The 20,431-nt window shown below is 41.5% G+C and overlaps 2 protein-coding genes across 2 annotated transcripts; both read right to left on the bottom strand.

Annotated features, from left to right (window-relative positions):
- Positions 1–398: 398 nt before the first annotated feature.
- Positions 399–1,418, bottom strand: LOC132611943 (uncharacterized mitochondrial protein AtMg00810-like). Its single transcript, XM_060326299.1, has 2 exons — positions 1,068–1,418; positions 399–1,025 (listed from the first exon to the last, which is right to left on the bottom strand). Exons 1-2 carry the CDS (start codon positions 1,416–1,418, stop codon positions 399–401), a joined length of 978 nt encoding a protein of 325 aa, XP_060182282.1.
- Positions 1,419–5,311: 3,893 nt separating this feature from the next.
- On the bottom strand, positions 5,312–6,164 carry LOC132611942 (WUSCHEL-related homeobox 5-like). Its single transcript, XM_060326297.1, has 2 exons — positions 5,846–6,164; positions 5,312–5,526 (listed from the first exon to the last, which is right to left on the bottom strand). Exons 1-2 carry the CDS (start codon positions 6,162–6,164, stop codon positions 5,312–5,314), a joined length of 534 nt encoding a protein of 177 aa, XP_060182280.1.
- Between the last annotated feature and the right edge of the window lie 14,267 nt (positions 6,165–20,431).

Here is a 20,431-nt window from a genome sequence, read left to right as displayed (position 1 = left end):
ACCGTATATAAAAATATCCGGCAGAGTAAGCAGAGAGAGTAAAAACAAAAGTCCCAGGGAGCATGCAGAGGAGAATGTCGAATCATATTACAAGTTTCAACTCAATTTCTTGAGGGATGTGCATTTCACAAATTCATCACATTAGACTTTCAACCACACCTGCTATTACTATTTTCTATTCATACTACTAATAATGATCTTAATGTAGAATTACACAGCCGTGGAGATGAGAGAAGGTTGAGTATTATTGATGAATTGATCATGTACGATTAGCTCTATTTATACACATAGTAATTGTAGAGTCCTAAGCAGTAAACAACTAGGAAATACAGAAATATACTCCTAATATGTATGCAACTGCATGTACACTTAAGCTAGGAAAACCTATTGTAAGTCAACTAGGTTATCTCATAGATGGAAGACTTCATATCCATGCATGAGTCTTCTATCTCACAACACTTCCCCTCAAGCTTGTGAGGTGGTGGTATGCACACTCCTAGCTTGCTTCTGAATCTTGTGAACTCCTGCTTTGTCAATGCCTTAGTGTGAATATCTGCCAGTTGATCTTTAGTTCTCACAAAGTGTGTCACAAGCTGTCCTCTAGCTACCTTCTCCCTTACAAAGTGATAATCCATTTCCACATGTTTAGTTCTAGCATGTAAAACTGGATTTACTCTCATGTATAATGCACTGATGTTGTCACAAAATAGTGTTGGTGCTGATTTCAAGTACACTCCTATATCATTAAGAATGTATATTATCCAAGTCATTTCAGTTGCTATTGAGGCCAGTGCTCTATATTCTGCTTCAGCACTGGACCTTGACACTGTATGCTGCTTTCTAGAGGCCCAAGAGATGCAATTTGCACTTAGATATATTGAGTAACCTGTAGTTGACTTCCTTGTTATTGCACAACCTCCCCAATCTGCATCTGAGAATCCATACAATGTAAGTGGTGATCTAGCTAGCAACCTCAGACCATAGTTTGATGTCCCTCTCACATATCTAAGAATCCTCTTTACAGCCTAAAAATGTTCAGTGTTTGGAGCCTGCATAAACTGGCTAACTAGATTAACTGCATGTGATATATCAGGCCTAGTTAGACACAGATATTGGAGACTTCCTACAACACTCATATACAATGGTGCATCAGCTGTGTTTCCTGTTGCTAGTTGTAGACCATGTTTTTGTGCCAAAGGTCTGCCAACTGGTTTTGCAAGTGCCATATTAGTCTTCTTCAGCAATTCTGCAACATACTTCCCTTGACTCAGATGGATCCCTCCTTTGAAATAATGTACTTCAATTCCTAAGAAGAAGTGTAATGGTCCAAGATCTTTCATAGCAAACTCTTTTGCAAGGCCAGAAATTATATCACTAATGAACTCATCTGAGCTTCCAGTGATAATAATGTCATCCATATATAGAAGAATTAAGATAATACCTCTTCTATTCTTAACGACGAACAATGATGAGTCTGCTTTGCTGCATTGAAAACCAAGGTGTAGTAAGTAAATACTAAACCTGTCAAACCAGGCTCTAGGTGCTTGTTTGAGCTCATACAATGCCTTCTTGAGGAGACATACATGATTTGGATATCATGGATCAATAAACCCTGGTGGCTGACTCATATACACTTCTTCTTGAAGAAATCCATGTAAAAAAGCATTCTTAACATCCAATTGCCTTATAGACCAGTGCAAGCTTATAGCAGCAGACATAACCACCCCTTATAGTTGTAGCTTTGACTACTGGACTAAATGTTTCTTCAAAATCAATGCCTTCAAGTTGTGAGTATCCCTTGGCAACCAACCTGGCTTTGTATCTATCAATAGTGCCATCAGACTTCAACTTAGTCTTGAACACCCATCTTGAGCCAACAATATTCATGTCTGCAGTTCTGGAAACAAGAATCCAAGTCTGATTCTTGTTTAGTGCATCAATTTCCTCTTGCATAGCTTCATACCAGTGGGGACTAGCAAGTGCTTGTTTCACACTTTTTTGCTCCACATCTATCTTTTCAGCAGTCAATGAAGTGTGAGTCATGGGCATTTTCTTTGCCTTGTGTCTAGTCATCACGTCATGTCCTTCTGCTGCTTCTAATTCACCTGTTTGAGCAGCTTCACTTGGATCTGAGGGGACTTGTATAGGTATATTGTCACTATCTCCAGTGACATTAAACCATTTTGACAGGTCAACTTCCAATTGTATGCCTTGTGGATCCTGTACTGCAACACTGTTAGGACCTTGAGTTCCTCCATTTTCTTGTGTATGAGCATTATCACCACCTGTATGAACATCACCTGCATGAACATTATCATCACTTGTGACACTGTTTGTGTCATCTTTACTACTGTTAGGATTATCATCTTGTGTCACATTTCCTTCCACATCATGGGCAGCAGCTTGAGCAAGCTCATGCACAAACTCAGTGTTTGTGTTAGTCGTCTGCAGTTCTTTCACAAGGCTCACATCATCTCTTGTCTCAGCATTGTTATTAGATTCTAACAACACTTCCCCTGAGATGTTACTGTGACCTGAAAGCTCAGCCTGTTCCTGCATATTAGGAAAGAACTCATGGAAAGTAGCTAGGTGAGGTGAGGACACTGTGGCACTTGGTTGATCTGTTTGAACATAGGGTAGAGTAATCTCATCAAAAATAACATGTCTAGACACATAGACTTTCCTAGTCTGTGGATGATAGCATCTATATCCCTTGTGTAGACTGCTATAGCCAATGAACACACAAGGGTATGTTTTAGGTGAAAATTTGTTTTGTCCCTTTATATAAGGATAACACCTACAACCAAAGACTTTCAGGCTGTTATAGTCTGGTTCAACACCATGCAACTTCACAAAAGGAACTTCATTCTTTAGAACTGAAGATGACATCCTATTTATCAAAAACACAGCTGTCAAAAAGGCTTCAACCCACAGAAACTGAGGCAATCTAGCATGAAACAAAAGTGTCAATCCAGTCTCTACTATATGTCTGTGTTTTCTTTCAGATATGCCATTTTGTTCTGGGGTGTCTGGACAAGATATATGCCTGATTATACCACAGTTTTCCAAGTGCTTGACAAAATCAGTCTGAATGAATTCACCACCTCCATCACATTGGAATATCTTAATAGTGTTAGAAAACTGTTTTTCAACCATCTTTTGGAATTTAAGAAACACTTCATAAAACTCAGATTTCTTTCTTAAGGGATAAAGCCATGTATATCTTGTATGATCATCCACAAAGACCACATAGTACTTCATATGTTGAGAGGACACAACTGGTGCTGGACACTAGAGATCACAATGTATCTTATGTAAAGGAAACTTCTCAATTTTATTTCTTGAATCAAAAGGAAGTTTACAACTTTTCCCTAACTGACAGCTAGTACAGACAGTAGGCACTTTATTCCAACTTCTAACATCAATATTCTTGCTACTACTCAATAATTTTAAAGACTTCAAACTAAGATGACCTAATCTAGAGTGCCAAATACTCTCTGACTTCTTCCAATCCTGTGTTGCTGCTAAGGCATAGACGTTGTTATCTTCCAGTTGATACAGTCCTTTTGTATTAGGTCCCTTGGCCAGTAGTATCCCTGACTTCTTGTCCTTAACAGAAAAACCAAACTCATCAAACTCAAGTTTTGCACAATTATCCTTTGCAATTTTACTAATTGACAAAAGCCTTTTTGCAATGTTGGGAACTACAAGTATATCCTTAATATGCAATCCTGATTTCTTTGTATTGCCAACGTGTGTAATATCTAACTGTGCACCATTCCCAACAATTATTTTATCAGTTCCTTTATAAGTGTGGAGATCAGACAGATTACCTGTTGTATTTGTTATGTGTGTGGTGGCACCTGAGTCCATATACATGGCTTCATCCTCACCTGTAGGATTCTGCAGGTTGACAGCAGCTAAGGCCTGACGAAGATCTTCTTCAGCCTGATACGAGTAGTCCCATCTGTAAAAGCACTTCAAGGCTAAATGATTGTTTCTTCCACAAATTTGATAGGCCTCAGTACTAGTTTTTCCTTTTCCATTATTTGAACCCTGCATGCCTTGGTTATTCTGAGTGTTTTGGTTTGTGGTAGCCTGTCCTGCAGGTCTGAAACCCCTTCCTCTTGAATTGTAGTTGGAGTTTCCTCTTCTCTGATTATTGTTTCCTCTTCCCCTACCTCTTTGTGTAGTGAAAACCATATTGTAGTTCTGTTGTGGCATCTCCTCCTCTTCTTCCCTCATGTCAAAACCTCTAAGAGAGTTGACAAATTCATTCAGTATGGGATATGGAGCTGTGCCCAACATGACAGTCCTAAAGGTCTTATACTTTGAACCTAGACCTCTGGCAAAGTTAATGACTTCGCTATCTTCATCGACTGGCTTGTGTAGAGCAGCAAGGCCATCACATATGCCCTTGAATTCTTTCAAATACTCATCAAGTTTCTTTGTCCCTAACTTAATGTTTTGCAGTTGTTGCTTAAGTTGGAACTCTTTATCCTTTGTTGCTTGAAGTTAGGCTTTCTCCAAGCACTCTCACATCTCTTTGGCAGTGTTGCATCCAACAATGAGGTACATACTTTCCTCAGTCATTGTTCCTGATATCCATGTCCTCACAAGAACATCTTGTTCATCCCAACTGCTCTCAGAGATCTTCTCCTTCTCTTTTTCATCAGCAGCCTTTCCAGTATCATCTTTGTCCTCAGATGGTCCTGTCTCAGGCTTGTTTTCATGGACTATTTTTGTCACTTTCATGACTTGCATCAACCGCATGATTTGAGTTCTCCAAATAAGGTAGTTTGTAGGCTTTAGCTTGATAGGACAAGCAGCCACAAGGTGATTCAGTGAGGAAGCAGAGAGGGACAAGGAAGAAGAGGCAGAGTTTGAGGCCATTGTTGTGTTTACTGATAACAGGTTTTTTCAGCGTAGATGTGTGTTTAATGCTCTGATACCATTTAGAATTACACAGCCGTGGAGATGAGAGAAGGTTGAGTATTATTGATGAATTGATCATGTACGATTAGCTATATTTATACACATAGTAATTGTAGAGTCCTAAGCAGTAAACAACTAGGAAATACAGAAATACACTCCTAATATGTATACAACTGCAGGTACACTTAAGCTAGGAAAACCTATTGTAAGTCAACTAGGTTATCTCATAGATGGAAGATTTCATATCCATGCATGAGTCTTCTATCTCACAACACTTAATTTATGTTCATGCTAAAACCTAAAAGTTGCAGGCCACCGTTAAAATACTAGGAATATGTATTACTGCTATCAGTAATTACACCAGCTTTTTTCCTAATCACAGGAAGTTTAAACGGAGATCCAATGTTGGATGGTCCATTTCGGTCCCAATATTGTATGAAAACGCAGCGTTCTCCTTGCATTCTTCTGCAAAAAACCTCAGCTTCTCTGACTCTGATTCATTTAACGAATTCAGTGGAAAGAGTTGCAAAGTCTCTTTCACTCTTTCTAGCTGCTCGGCTCCTTGGATAAAATAGCTTATTTCTGAAAAATCTGCAAGGAATAAAACATAGTGTTGAGATATTAGTAATATAATTAAGTAGTTAATGTGAACTTGTTTTTAAAAGTATTTTAAACTTTTAGATGAGATAGCCAGTTTAACATAATATCTTTAAAGCAGACAATAAGTCCTGAGTTCAAATCTCGCCACCCGAAAAGCCGAAAGGGAAAAAAATATTTACACATATTTGGTCATAAAAAATAAATATTTAGGCCTGCATGTAAGGGATGTGGTGAGACTTAACTAATTAAGTAGTCAAAAAAAGAATGAAAAGGGAAAACAAAAGGAAAAAGGGGTGATATTGTAACTTACGTTTGGTTGAAGTGATATTGTTGTCTTGGTATGATGAGAAATGGAGTCCTTCCTCTTTTGGTTCATCGAGGAAAACCGTATGACGTTTCTGTCTTTCACGAGCTTTATGGTTTTGGAACCAATAAAAGACATTTTTACTCTGAGTCTTTCCATAAAAGCTAAGTTGGGAAGATATCTGTTGTATCTGATCAGTGGTTGGGGTACGGAGTCCTGACCTGAACAAGTGAGTTGGAAGTTTGACTTGCTCACTTGTGGGATTCCACCGCCCACACTTTGTCCCTCCTCCACCACGTCCCCTCACTGACATTTCCTCTTCCATTTTTTTTTGTCTTTCGTCGTTTGGTCTTTGATTGATCTGAATAAAGTTAACGTGCATATATATACACAACAATATTTTTCAAGTTAAGTATACCGGGTTTAGCTTTTTGCTTATTTACATAATAATAACGAGTCATGTTTATGCCACACTGCTTTGAAATTAGGGAATGTGCATGACATTACAACTTTGAGGATTTGATCGAATTGTTTTTGCCTTGTTTTTTGTGTGGAGGGGGATAGGCATGCAAAAAAGCTGCCACTGTCTCAAGTTTCGGTCTGCCAACGGACAAAGAGCCTTCAATTTTTTCATTAGATATATAATTAAAATATTTGTGATTTGAGTTAGTAGACCATAGATTTAGCTATATATAGGTGATTAAACGATATTAAATTAGTGTTATAGTGCTCACTTATTACTAAGATTCATTCATTAAGATAATTTAATTAGTCCTGTCAGTGGGAGATTTATTAATTTAATTTGTTTGGTTGTGAATATAATAATGACTTGGTGCAATGAGAACAAATCCACCGCGACACAAGAATAGTCCAAGGATTTTCCTTCTAAACAATTAGAGGTGTACCTGCTAAATTGAACAAAGTGAAAGTGGAGTGGCAAAGCAAAGAAAGTTATAGGATGTGAAAGTCAAAAGTTCACATTGTCTGATCCCAGTTAGAGGTTGTGATCACAAGGACTAACAGACACAGACAACAGACACTGAGTTCTGAGTTGACTCATGTCTCATGGGAACTACTCGTTACGTTCAAAAAGATTGTCTTTTTTAACTTGACATAAAGTTTAAAAAATAAAAAAATATTTTTAAAATGTGTGGTTCAAAACAAGCGTTAGATATGTGTGTGGCTGTAATTCATCTCATAAAGTTAAATTATTTCTAAGTATAGAAAGAAAATAATCTTTTTGGACAGACTAAAAAAAAAAGGAGAACAATCATTTTAGAACAGAGGGAGTAGTTGATAGTCAAAGATTGTGGGATTTAGCCTTCGTTTTAGGCTTGTAGGGACAAGAAGCCAAAGGACATAAAACCCCCAAAATATTACTCCCCAGTTCTATTTAAGTATCTTATTTTGACTGGACATAAAATTTAAAAACTAAAAAGAGATTTTTGAATCTTTTTCTTGGTGAACGAAAAAACTTTATTAATCACTAGAACTAGGAAAAACTTACACAAATGTAATACTGTACAGACCATTGAGAAAGCTTGCATACCTACCAGGTAGGGCTACAACTCCTCTCGAAGTCCAAAACATAAATCTACCCTCCTATCCACTATCTTTTATGTATGCATTTTTACTGTATATAATTTGTATCCATTCCCTGCCCTCTCTATTCAGTATCCTATCTATGTGATTGTGTACTTTATAATTTGGCAATCCCTCTATATTTGGTCTCTGATTATGCTCGGATGTGGAACTTTTTGTTTCCAACTACCTTCATTCCTTGCTTTCCATATGCTATACATCAATGTTGACAAGACTGCCAATACAAATTTTCTACACTTCTTACCCCTGATCTTCCTTGTCATTCTCCTCCATAGCCCTTGGAGTGCTACATTTTGGATGTCCATGGCCAATCATTGCAGCATCAGCTTAAGGTATTCTTGGGAATAAGAATATTGAAAGAAGAAATGCTCCAATATTTATTTTGATTTTCATACATGGCACAATTACTATTCTGGCACAACCCCGTTTTGATCAATTTGATCAATCTTGTTCTAGCGAGGACCCTATCGTTGCCAACCAACCAACATATCAAATTGTGCTTTGAGCTATTGAGGCTACTCCACACCCACCTTCCCCAGAGCCATGCTTTGTGCTCTCGCCTTCTCCATTTGTAACCACTGTGAATAAAGTATTTTCAAGTCTGAGTAAGCCAACCATTCCTCACATAGCCACCTTTAAATGTCTCCCTAATAGAGCACACTTTCTTCCACTACCATAAACAATCTGATGTTGCATGATACTGCCACCAATTAGTGTCCTTTATGTAGATATGATTGACCTATTTCACCCATAGGTTGTCTGCGTTCTGGGCTATTGTTGGCATAAGACATGTGTGAAGTTTTGATGATTGACAAAGTAAACCTATAACACAAAGACACAGGTCTAGATACTGTATACGGTAAAAATCGGATATGAGTCAAACCGGTGAGACGAGGGACCGAAGGAAAAAGGTTACAAGAACATAGGTGAAGACTTTCATTCTGAACTGGAGGAACGCCCGGACCGGAGGAACGCTCGGAACGGAGCTGAGCAAGGGCACCGTTTGGTCCGGTTTCTTCATCATCGGGTCGGTCGGGGTCGTTAGTCCGAATATCCGTGGCCATTGGTCCGGTAGAGCCGTTGCGCGTGAGCCACGCGTCGGTAGCGTCCTGCCATGGTCAACCACCCACCATGCATGTGTCAGTACGGTCAACCTAACCCACTCAGAGTTGTCCTTTCTCTTATTTTTTTTATGATTAGCATTGTATGAAGCCCATGAAGGCAACACTATAAATAGAGCTCATCCATCTCCTTTATAGGGGTTGGCTTCCTTCCATAAATAACACTTTGTAGTGGCAATATATATACAAAATCTTTCTCTCAAACACCTGAATTCGGTCACATTTGTTGTGTTCATTTCTTGTATTACTTCAATCGAATAACACTCACACATTAGTGAACATACGAGTAAATAGCAAACCATCGATTATCATTGCTCTCGTCGTGTTATATCTATATTTATATCTTTCTTTTATCAAGCAGATTGAGACTTAACCACATATCTTATACCCACTCACAAATTTAATTGGCTATCCAAATTCGGGGTAAACAGTTTGGCGCCCACCATGGGGCTAGGATAATAGTGGCCTTTTGTCTTGATCTCTACCTTACCCATCTATATCAAAAACACCTTCTGTTCGTATTCGAAAAAACGGACTAAATGGCTGACAGTGGGCAATCCGGTCACGTTAACAACAACGAAATCGTGGCCGAAAATGAAGGAAGCGGTCCACGAGGACCACCAAACCCATCTGATCCTAACCTCGTTAATTCGAGGGAGGGCCTCAACCAACGAAACACCATAGACCAGGAGAATGCCACTTTACCGGCCACTGATCCTCTAAATACCCACCATTATGTTACTCTGTCCCGGGCACAAGATCGGAAAGAATCGGGTACACCCAATGATAATATTGACCTACGTTTAATTTTTGAAATGTTGCAGGAGCAAAGAGCGGCGATTGTCGAGCAGGGAATCACAATAGCCCGGTTGCAGAATGGAGGGGATACAACAACCCCGGAAAAAATGAGCGATGTTGCTGAACCCAGAAGGGAGGAGGCACGTGTCATTGAGAGCAATGGATCCGGAGCTGGATCTTCGACCGAGGTTCTAAAAATGCTCGAAACTTTGGCAAAACGGGTAGACACGACCGAGAAGAGGGTCGAAACGTAAAACTCTCGGGTGGATCAAATCCGGTGGGCTCCGCCTTTACTGGAAGGGCCGGATTCGAAGAGGTACATCCAAAGGCCTTTTCCTCCGAGTGCGGTACCGAAATTAATCCCGAAGAGGTTTAAAATGCCGGATATCTAGAAATATGTCGGCACAACGGACCCGCACGAGCACGTGACCTCATACACATGCGCCATAAAGGGTAATGATATGGAGGAGGACGAAATTGAATCGGTACTGCTGAAGAAGTTTGGGAAAACTCTGTCAAAAGGAGCATTGACGTGGTACGACTATCTACCCGAGCATTCGATCACCTCCTTCGAAATGCTCGCCGATGCCTTCATCAAGGTCCACGCCGGTGCCAAGAAGGTACAGGCCCGCAAGGCCGATATTTTTCGTATAACCCAAAGAGACGATGAGTTACTGCGTGAGTTCGTCAACCGGTTCCAAAGGGAACGGATGGAACTCCCCTCGGTTCCAGAAGAATGGGCCGCGCAAGCTTTCACAAAGGGGCTCAATGTTCTAAGTTCAACAGGTTCATTCAAATTAAAAGAAAGCTTGCTGGAATACGAGGCTGTGACATGGGCTGATGTCCATAATCGGTACGAGTAGAAGATTCGGGTGGAGGATGATCAATTCGAGCTCCCCCCGGGGCCGATAAATGTGGATAGAAGTTTTGAGAAACCAAGGAAGGGTTACGAAACAGAGGTCGAATCATCGAAGGAAAGGTATCGGCCATACTCCCATTCGGAGAGGCAAAGTTTTAGGTCGGAAAAGTCAAGGGTGAGCCCAAGCCGTTTTTCAGGTCGGGGTAGTAAGCGGGTCAAACGCCCGTCAAACAGCCGGGGTCTCTCATTCAGGAGCGATGCCGGAAGTTCTGCCGGTAACAAGGGTTTGCCAAAGATATCAGAGTACAACTTCAACGTTAGTACCTTGGGCCTCGTCTCAGCCATCGGTCGCATCCCGGATGTAAGATGGTCGAAACCTCTAAGGTCGGATCTGGGCCAACGGGGCCCGAGTATGGTGTGTGAATATCAAGGAACCCATGGTCACAGAACCGAGGATTGTCGCCAGTTGAGAGAAGAGGTAGCCCAGTTACTGAAGAACGGTCATCTCCGAGATCTGCTGAGTGAATGAGCCAAAAGTCATTACAAGAAAAGGGAAGCTCATCGAAGGGCCGATCTGGTAGAACCCCAGCATACAATCAACATGATAGTTGGGGGTATCGATGCCCCTCGGGGGCCGATAATGAAATGGACCAAGGTTTCTATTATTCGTGAAAAGCGCATCCGAGATCACTTATTCGGGGGCTCTATCTCCTTTGATGACGAGGACGCAGAGGGCATCATTCAACCGCACAATGATGCGTTGGTAATTTCTGTACTTATCTTTAAAACTAAGGTTAAACGTATTTTGATTGACCCAGGTAGCTCGGCCAACATCATCCGATGGAGAGTGGTCGAACAGCTAGGGCTGCTCGATCAGATCGTACCTGTGGCCCGGGTGCTCAACGGGTTCAACATGGCGAGCGAAACCATAAAGGGGGAGATCTCATTGCCTGTAAACATCGATGGAACCAATCAATAAACGGTGTTCTACGTAATCGAAGGGGACATGAAGTACAATGCATTACTGGGCAGACGTTGGATACACAGCATGAGGGTCGTGCCCTCAACACTGCATCAGTTGCTGAAATTCCCCACCCCGGAAGGGGTGAAAACCATCTGAGGTGAACAGCCCGCTGCAAGGGAAATGTTCGCAGTAGAGGAAGCAGCGCCTCGGCCCAAAGAATTGGTTCAAGAGGAAAAAGATGTAACCGGAGGAGAGGACGCCCAATAGCAATCAAAGCACACCGGGTCGGATCCAGCGCGTGAAGAGGATGATTTCGAGGTACCCAGATTGTTCGTCATGCCGGATGACTCGGATGCAACCAAGTCAACTATAGAGGAGCTGGAGCAGATCATCCTGTTCGAGAACCTACCGGACAGAAAGGTATACCAGGGCACGGGCTTACCCCAGAGCTCAGGAGCAAGTTAATTGAATTTCTTCGAGCTAACGTCGATTGCTTCGCATGGTCGCATATAGATATGACAGGTATATCTCCAGAAGTAGCAACTCACAAGCTCAGCTTGGACGGAAAGTTTTCCCCGGTGAACCAAAAAAGAAGGCCCATGGCGAAGGCAAAACACGCCTTCGTAAAAGACGAGGTAACAAAGCTTTTAAAAATAGGTTCTATCCGGGAGGTGAATGTTATATCCCGTATTTTGTACATTCAGATATTTCACGATAACCGCGATAAGTTAAGTGCAAGGATATTTTCCGGTTTTGTTTTAATACACAAGTTGTTATTAGTGGTATGGAAATATTGAGAAAGGCTAGGGGCAAAAAGGGAAAATTCAAAAGAGGGTTCATGATAAGGCCACCTATGGCCGTGTGGGTCCCATCCATGGCTTGGTCAATTAACTCAAGCCATGAGTGGGGGCATGTGTCCACCTTGTATTAGTAGGAGCCATGTATATATATAGATAAGTGATGACCAAATCAAGTCAATTATTCATCTTTCACAATCCAAGAAGCTTCAAGAAAAAGGGAACCATATTCGGCCATGGCTAGCCGAATTTGAGGCCATAGAAGTTGATCAAAAAAAAAAAAATTCTTCTAGTATTCCAACCAATTGGAAGGCCCTTATTAACGTGGAGTAGTTGTTGGAGCAAGCAAAGCATTCATTTGTGCAACTCATAAACCCTAGCCATGTTGAGAAGTTAAAGGGTAAAGGTAAGGTTTAATCCCCTTTTCTATGTGTTAGGGATGATTTGTGAGTGTTGTAGTATGTAGAAATGGATGAAATTCATGAAATATGTGTGTGTGGGTTGTGGCCGTATAGGGACTACTTTGGTAGGATGTGATGAATTGACTTTATTTAATATTTGTGGTTGTTGTTGTTGTGGATTCCATGATGAAAATGAAGGTTTGATGCCTTAAAATGAAGTTGTAATCATTGTGGGCTGTTGTGGAAGTTAATGTGACGTTAGTACGGTTTCTTATATTTGCATGAATGATGTCGTTAACATGTGGTTGTTGGTATAATTCATGAACTTGGAAGCGAGGAATGTGTTGTTGTTGTTCTTATTGAGTTTGGAAGATTGAAAGTTGGGTTGTTGTGGTTCACTTGAAGGTAAATGAAATGCCGTCGAATTATGTAGAAAAGGGTTGCTAACGTTAGAATGCATTTTGAATTAATTGTTGAAGTTGTTAATGTGGTTGTTGGTATTGTTGTTGATGATTTGGCCGAGTTGAATTTTCGGGGTTTGTTGGATTTACAGGAGAAATGCTGCCCGGATTTCTGTAGGTGAATTGCTAGCTTAGAATCGAATTCCTAAATACCTATAGCTAATGTTTGATATCTTCTGACGTTGTTGTAGATCTTGGGAAAGCCGAGACTGAAGTTCGGATTAGCTTAGGAAGCGGACAAGGTATGTAAGGCTTACCCTTTCTTTCTTTTGGCATGTCCTAGAGCTAAGTAAGGTATGACACGCATCTTGGGGTAACTCTATTCTTTAATTCCGAGCTTGTTTACGATTCTTATTCACTTCTTGACACGAGCATACTTGGTATAGTCGAGCCTATTGTATGATTGAATAACGAGCAAAGCATAAAGAGTCCCTGTTCCTAAAAGGGTTCTATAAGGATTAATGTCCCTAACTTTCATAGGCGGTCTCGGATTGCTTTGAAACGTTCGTAGAGGTTTCTGTAACGAATAACGTCCATAACTTTCTTATGCAAACTCAGATTGACTCGAAACGTGTTTATGATCCTTCAAGTGTCGATTAGTGTACTTACCTATCGAGTCTTAAAAATTGATTTACATGCATATAGTTTCTCACTACTCTGCTCGTGCATGCTGTCATTACTTCTTTCACTGAGTCCCGGGCCAGGACACGTTCTCGTGCGCACTCCACTGCATTGTTCACCGAGTCCCTCACTAGAGGGTCGGGACATGTTATATGTATATGTATATGATGATATGATGACATGATGATATAATGATACGGGGGTGGCGGCTAGGATGGCATATGATGACTCTATTCACCGAGTCCCTCACTAGAGGGCCGGGACACGTTATATGTATATATGATATATGATGTTGACATGCATGACTTTGTCCACCGAGTCCCTCACTAGAGGGCCGGGACACGTTATATGTATATATGATATATGATGTTGATATGCGTGATTATCATTTCATAAGGCAAGTGTATTGATGTTTTTAAAAGTCATACTTGTTTCTGGTAAATCCCCATTTTAGTTATTATCCTCTTTACTGTATTTCATACCTTACATGCTCAGTACATATTCTGTATTGACCCCCTTTCTTCGGGGGGGGGGGGGGGGCTTCGTTTCATGCCACACAAGTGTATACAGATGAGTAGAAGATATTGCTAGAAGATGTTCCAGCTGGGTTGACAAGCTCCATTTCTTTCCGGAGTGTTGCCGAGTCAGAGTATCGACGTTATGGTATATAGTGTCACGACCCAACCCCGTGGGCCGCGACCAGTGCCCTAGCTGGACACCTATACGTACCCGATACCCAAATTAGCATATTAACAAAATAATATAATAATAATATTAGTGGACGCTACAACATTTAGCATAAAAAGCAGACTTGGCACACATAGGCCGATAAGGCCATCATAGAACAAAGTATCCCAAACATATGTACAGAACCCACACAGATATATCCACAGACCTCTACAGAACATAACATAATCATAAGATGGGACAGGGCCCCGTCATACCCAGAACAATGTACATATCCAGATAGCAGTGACAGACTGTACTAAAAGATGGGCTCTGAAGAAGAGAGCGCCCCAAAATAGCAGAAATGGGATCCTAAACGTGTGGATCAGCGAACCTGTCGTCTGTACCTGCGCGGCATGAAAACGCAGCCCCCGAAGAAAGGGGGTCAGTACGAAATATGTACTGAATATGTAAAGCGGAATCACAGAAGTCAAATCATAATGGTTACAGAAAATGAGTACAAAATCCAGAGTGTCAAATGCATATTTCCAAAACAGACAGAATGTGTACAGAAACATATGTCATATCATATCCGGTCCTGCCATGGGACTCAGCAGACAGAACGTGGCCACCCTCCCGACGCTGGTTCCACAATACAGAGGAATCAGAAAAAGGGGCGTGACCCCGTATCATAAAATGTCATATCAAAATGGCCATAACAGATCAGATCAGAATAGGCGGACATGGCACATCATACTCCACAGACCCATGTACGCGTATACCTGCCCCCTCACATCGGGACGCGGCGAACAATGCACAGAATCACGCTTGACAACATATCCTGGCCCGGGCTCAGTGTGGGAAACATTGGGACATCCACAAATGGAGTAGTGAGAAACTAATGCAATTTAAAAATATCATAAATGTTTTCAAAGACTCGATGAAGCGTATCAAAGCCAAACAGATCCAATGGAGTCGGACGGGATCATAATAAATGCATTTCGGATATCATAATAAATTACAGAAGTATAACCTTACCGAAGTCATTCCGGGTGTCAAAATAATTTATAAGATTTAATAGAATATTTAAAACAATGTTTATTAGGCGATTAGTATGATAGTCAAAACATTTCTTTCAAAAATCGCCTAAAAAGGAAGCTTTAGTACATTAAGGGCAAAACCGGGAATAGTGGGCCCGCCTCGGGACAAATAAGGCGGCGGTCTCAAACTGTGCCCTCTAAGCTTATAGTATCACTTAAAAAGGTTCTACAAACATTCTATAACTTTCCATGTAATTTGGAGCAAAGTTGCATAATTTTCTGGAAAAGCATACTAAAGTGGTTCAATTCCACTGAAGGAAAAACTGAGATTTTCTCGCGGATTCTGAGGGCCAAGAGGTCCTTCGAGGCCCGGATCCGACCCTAACACACTAAGGGCATGCCAAGGGAAGAATTAGGGTTGCTTTACATACCTTTCACGCTCCTTACGCCTTTCCAAACTCACTTCCCCTATACACATGGCACCCCGAGAATTCAACTCGGCTAGAAATCATCAACAACAACCCAAACGACAACATCAATATCAACAACGAACATTAAAAACATAAATATCCTTCAACTAGTCATCTTTCTAACAAGTTGACATAATCTTCATTTCAACCCAACTTTCAACTAATATCAATAATTTCACATTCATCAACAATCAAGATCATCACCATATAGTTCTAGAAACATTTCATATCGTTTTCCTCAAGTTATACATTCAATATACATAATATACAACTTTCCGCCAAAGTCATAACTTATGCAAAACATCAAATCTTTGGCATACAACTTCATAACATGTTTCCAACTTCCAAATTCATAAATGATCATCACAATTTAACAACAAACAACTTCATTTCCTTAATGTCGGCAAATCATACTAAAACGACATAAGTTTCTACATTCCAATTCAATACAAACTTATATCATTCTAACTTCATTTACATTACAAACATCACAACAACACTTTAACACTCTAAACAACTCAATTCCTTTCTATCCCAAGCCAAATACACCACACGGCCATATGCCTATTGTTTCCAACATCAACTAAATTCATCCAACTTTCAATTCCCATATGCATTTCATCACAATCACAACTAGAATATAACATAAACTCAACACATTATCACCACACAACACACACACACCCACGGCTACAAGCCATATTCCAAACCCACCTTGAAAACTTCCATTTTTCCACACAATCAACACATTTTTATATACTACAACACAATCAAAACTTCACAACACAATAAAAAGGTGGGAATTCTTACCTTTTCTTCAAGTCTTCTTCACTTGGAGATATGATCACTTTGGTGATTCTAATGCTTCCCACTCCAAAACAACTATACCAAGTTACAAAGGAACCTTGACTTAGTAGGAAATCAACAAGAAATAAATTTTTAGAACAAGATTTTGGATGGCCAATGTTTTTCCTCCAAACCCGAGAGCACCTCTATTTCTTGCTCTTGTTCTTGATTTTTATTCTAAGTCATCTAATGGATAAAGATGGCTATATATAATATAATTCCTTATGTTAATTAATCACATGGAAATTTAATACAAATTGTGGGCTTGGGCCACACCATGGCCGGCCACTCCAATGCATTGGGCCTTAAATTCCATTCCATTATTTTTGGCCCAATGACTTATAGTCCACGTTTTGTAATTCCCGAATCTAATTTCCAAAATTCCAAAATTGCCCTTAGCCTTGTCCCACACTTTCATGACTCTATTATTTCATGCATAACTCCTATGTTCAACAAAATATCAAATTTGACCTTATATCTCAAAAATTCAATATAATTCAAGTCTTTCCAAACGTGTGAAAACACGGGATATAACATCCTCCCCCCCTTTAGAACATTCGTCCTCGAATGTAAAATTAATCTTATAGGGTTGGAAAATACTTTGGGGGAGTTTCTGATTATAGACAACATATAGGACATACGATTGGTATTGAAATGAAATTAAGCAGGGATTTAAGATTACCTGTGGGCATAGGGAACAATTGTGGATATTTCTTCTTCATTTCCTCTTCGGCCTCCCATGTCATTTCCTCCCTATTATCGTTCCGCCACAGTACCTTAACAGAGGCTACATCTTTATTCCGGAGCCTCCTTACCTGACGATCCAAAATAGATACGGGCTGCTCCTCGTACGATAGTTGCTCTGTCACCTGAATATCGTCCGCATGAAATATTCTGGAAGGGTCACCAATGCATTTGCGGAGCATAGACACATGGAATACCGGATGTACCGCTTCCAAATCAGATGGCAAATCTAACTCATAGGCGACATTTCCAACGTTCCGAACAATCTGATAAGGCCCAATATAACGCGGACTGAGCTTACCCTTTCTGTCGAACCGCATCACGCCTTTCATAGGAGATACCTTCAGAAATACCCAATCGCCTACCTGAAACTCCAACGGTCGACGCCGTTTATCCGCGTATGACTTTTGTCGACTCTGGGCTGCCAACAGTCGCTCTCGAATAAGTTTTACCTTGTCCACGGCCTGCTGGACCATATCTGGGCCAATCAACTCTGACTCGCCAATATCAAACCAGCCGATCGGCGATCTGCATTTCCTGCCATATAATGCCTCGTACGGAGCCATCTGGATGCTGGAATGGTAACTATTATTATATGTGAACTCAAGCAATGGCAAGTGATCATCCCGGCTGCCTCTGAAATCAAAAACGCAGGCCCACAACATATCCTCCAGCGTCTGTATAGTGCGCTCGGCCTGTCCGTCGCTCTGAGGATGAAAGGCTGTGCTCAAACTCACTTGAGTCCCTAGACCCTCCTGAAAAGACCTCCAGAAATGCGCCGTAAACTGGGCGCCTCTGTCAGAAATAATAGATAGAGGAACTCTGTGAAGCTTCACAATCTCCTTAATATAGAGCCTGGCATAATCCTCGGCGGAATAAGTAGTCCTGACGGGAAGAAAGTGGGCTGATTTCGTTAGCCTATCCACAACGACCCAGATGGAATCATACTTCCGTGGAGTGCAAGGCAAACCTGTAATGAAGTCCATATTAATAACCTCCCACTTCCAAGTCGGGAGCTCTATTTCCTGCAACAGTCCACCCGGCTTCTGATGCTCAATCTTGACCTGCTGACAATTAGGGCACTGGGCGACGAACTCTGCAATATCCCGCTTCATGTCGTCCCACCAGTATAAGCATCGGAGATCATGATACATCTTTGTAGACCCAGGATGGACCGAATAGCGAGCATAATGTGCCTCGCTTATAACCTGCTGCCGAAGGCCTGCAATATCAGGTACACACAACCTTCCTCTGTATAACAAAGTGTCATCCGGTGAAAACTCGAACGGAGTCCTCTCCTTATCATAGGCTGTGTCCCTGTACCGAGCTAAGACAGGATCTTCGTATTGACGCCTTCTAATATCGTTCCTGATGGATGACTCAGAAACCCCTCGAACAGAAATCTAGGTATCTCCAGAATCGGCCAGGCGAACCCCGAGACTAGCCAACTGCTGAATATCACGGGCTATCTCTCTCCTGTCTGGCTGTAGATCGGCCAAACTGCCCATAGACTTCCGACTGAGCGCATCTGCAACAACATTAGCCTTACCCGGATGATACAGAATATCTACATCATAATCTTTCAGAAGCTCCAGCCACCTCCGCTGCCGCAAATTAAGCTCTCTCTGTCTGAAAATATACTGGAGACTCTTATGATCAGTATAGATATCCACATGAATGCCATATAAATAGTGTCTCCATATCTTCAAAGCATGAATCACCGCTGCGAGCTCCAGATCGTGGGTAGGATAATTCTTTTCATGCTTTTTGAGCTGCCGGGAAGCATACGCTATAACTCTGTCGTGCTGCATCAATACACAGCCTAACCCCATACCAGAAGCGTCACAATAAATAACGTACCCGTCCGGTCCCTCTGGAAGAGTCAGAACTGGGGCTGTAGTTAGCTTCTCTTTCAGCAATTGGAAGCTCCGTTCACAAGCGTCAGACCACTGGAACTTAGCTCCCTTCTGAGTCAGCCTTGTCAAAGGCGCTGAAATCGAAGCAAACTTCTCCACAAACCTCCTGTAATAACCTACTAGCCCCAGGAAACTGCGTACCTCTGTGGGCGTCATAGGTCTGGGCCAATTCTTCACGGCCTCAATCTTCTGTGTGTACACCCGGACACCATCAGCTGCAATAATATGCCCCAAGAAAGCCACTGAAGACAGCCAGAATTCACACTTAGAAAATTTTGCATATAATTTCTGATGCCGGAGTACCCCTAATACCGATCTCAGATGATCTGCGTGCTCCGCCTCGGACCGAGGATAAACCAGGATATCATCAATGAATACAATTATGAACATATCCAAGAATGGCCTGAATACCCGGTTCATCAAATCCATGAATACTGCGGGGGCATTAGTAAGCCCAAAAGATATAACCCTGAATTCATAATGCCCATATCGGGTCCGGAAAGCTGTCTTAGGGATATCGGCCTCTCGTACTCGTACCTGGTGGTAGCCGGATCGAAGATCTATCTTCGAAAAACACTTAGCGCCCTGCAGCTGATCAAACAAATCATCAATCCTGGGGAGGGGGTATTTATTCTTTATAGTTACCTTATTCAGCTGCCGATAATCAATACACATACGCAGCGACCCATCTTTCTTACGCACAAATAATACCGGGGCTCCCCAAGGCGAAGTACTGGGTCTGATGAAACCCTTATCCAGCAAATCTTTCAGCTGCTCCTTCAACTCCTTTAATTCTGCAGGCGCCATTCTGTACGGAGGAATAGAGATAGGCTGAGTGTCTGGGAGTAAGTCAGTAGAGAAGTCTATCTCCCGCTCTGGTGGAAGACCTAGAAGCTCGTCGGGGAAAACATCTGGAAACTCATTAACCACGGGGACTGACTGAAGTGTCGGCATCTCTGCTCCCAAGTCTTGCACCCGTACCAGATGATAGATATAACCCTTTCTGATCATTTTCTTCGCCTTAAGGTACGAAATAAACTTACCCTTCGGCGATGCTGTATTACCAGCCCATTCTATAACTGGCTCCCCGGGAAACTGGAAGCGAACCACCTTATTCTGGCAGTCAACATTAGCGTAACAGGAAGCTAGCCAATCCATACCCATAATAACATCAAATTCAGTCATATCTAACTCTACCAGATCTGCCTTAGTGTCACGGTCACAAACAATTACGGAATAATCTTTATACACCTGTTTCGCTACAACAAAGTCCCCGATCGGCGTGG

The sequence above is a fragment of the Lycium barbarum genome, chromosome 9 (assembly GCF_019175385.1).
Source record: "Lycium barbarum isolate Lr01 chromosome 9, ASM1917538v2, whole genome shotgun sequence".
In the NCBI taxonomy this organism is placed as follows: Eukaryota; Viridiplantae; Streptophyta; class Magnoliopsida; order Solanales; family Solanaceae; genus Lycium; species Lycium barbarum.
This window is presented reverse-complemented; position numbering and strand designations above follow the sequence as displayed.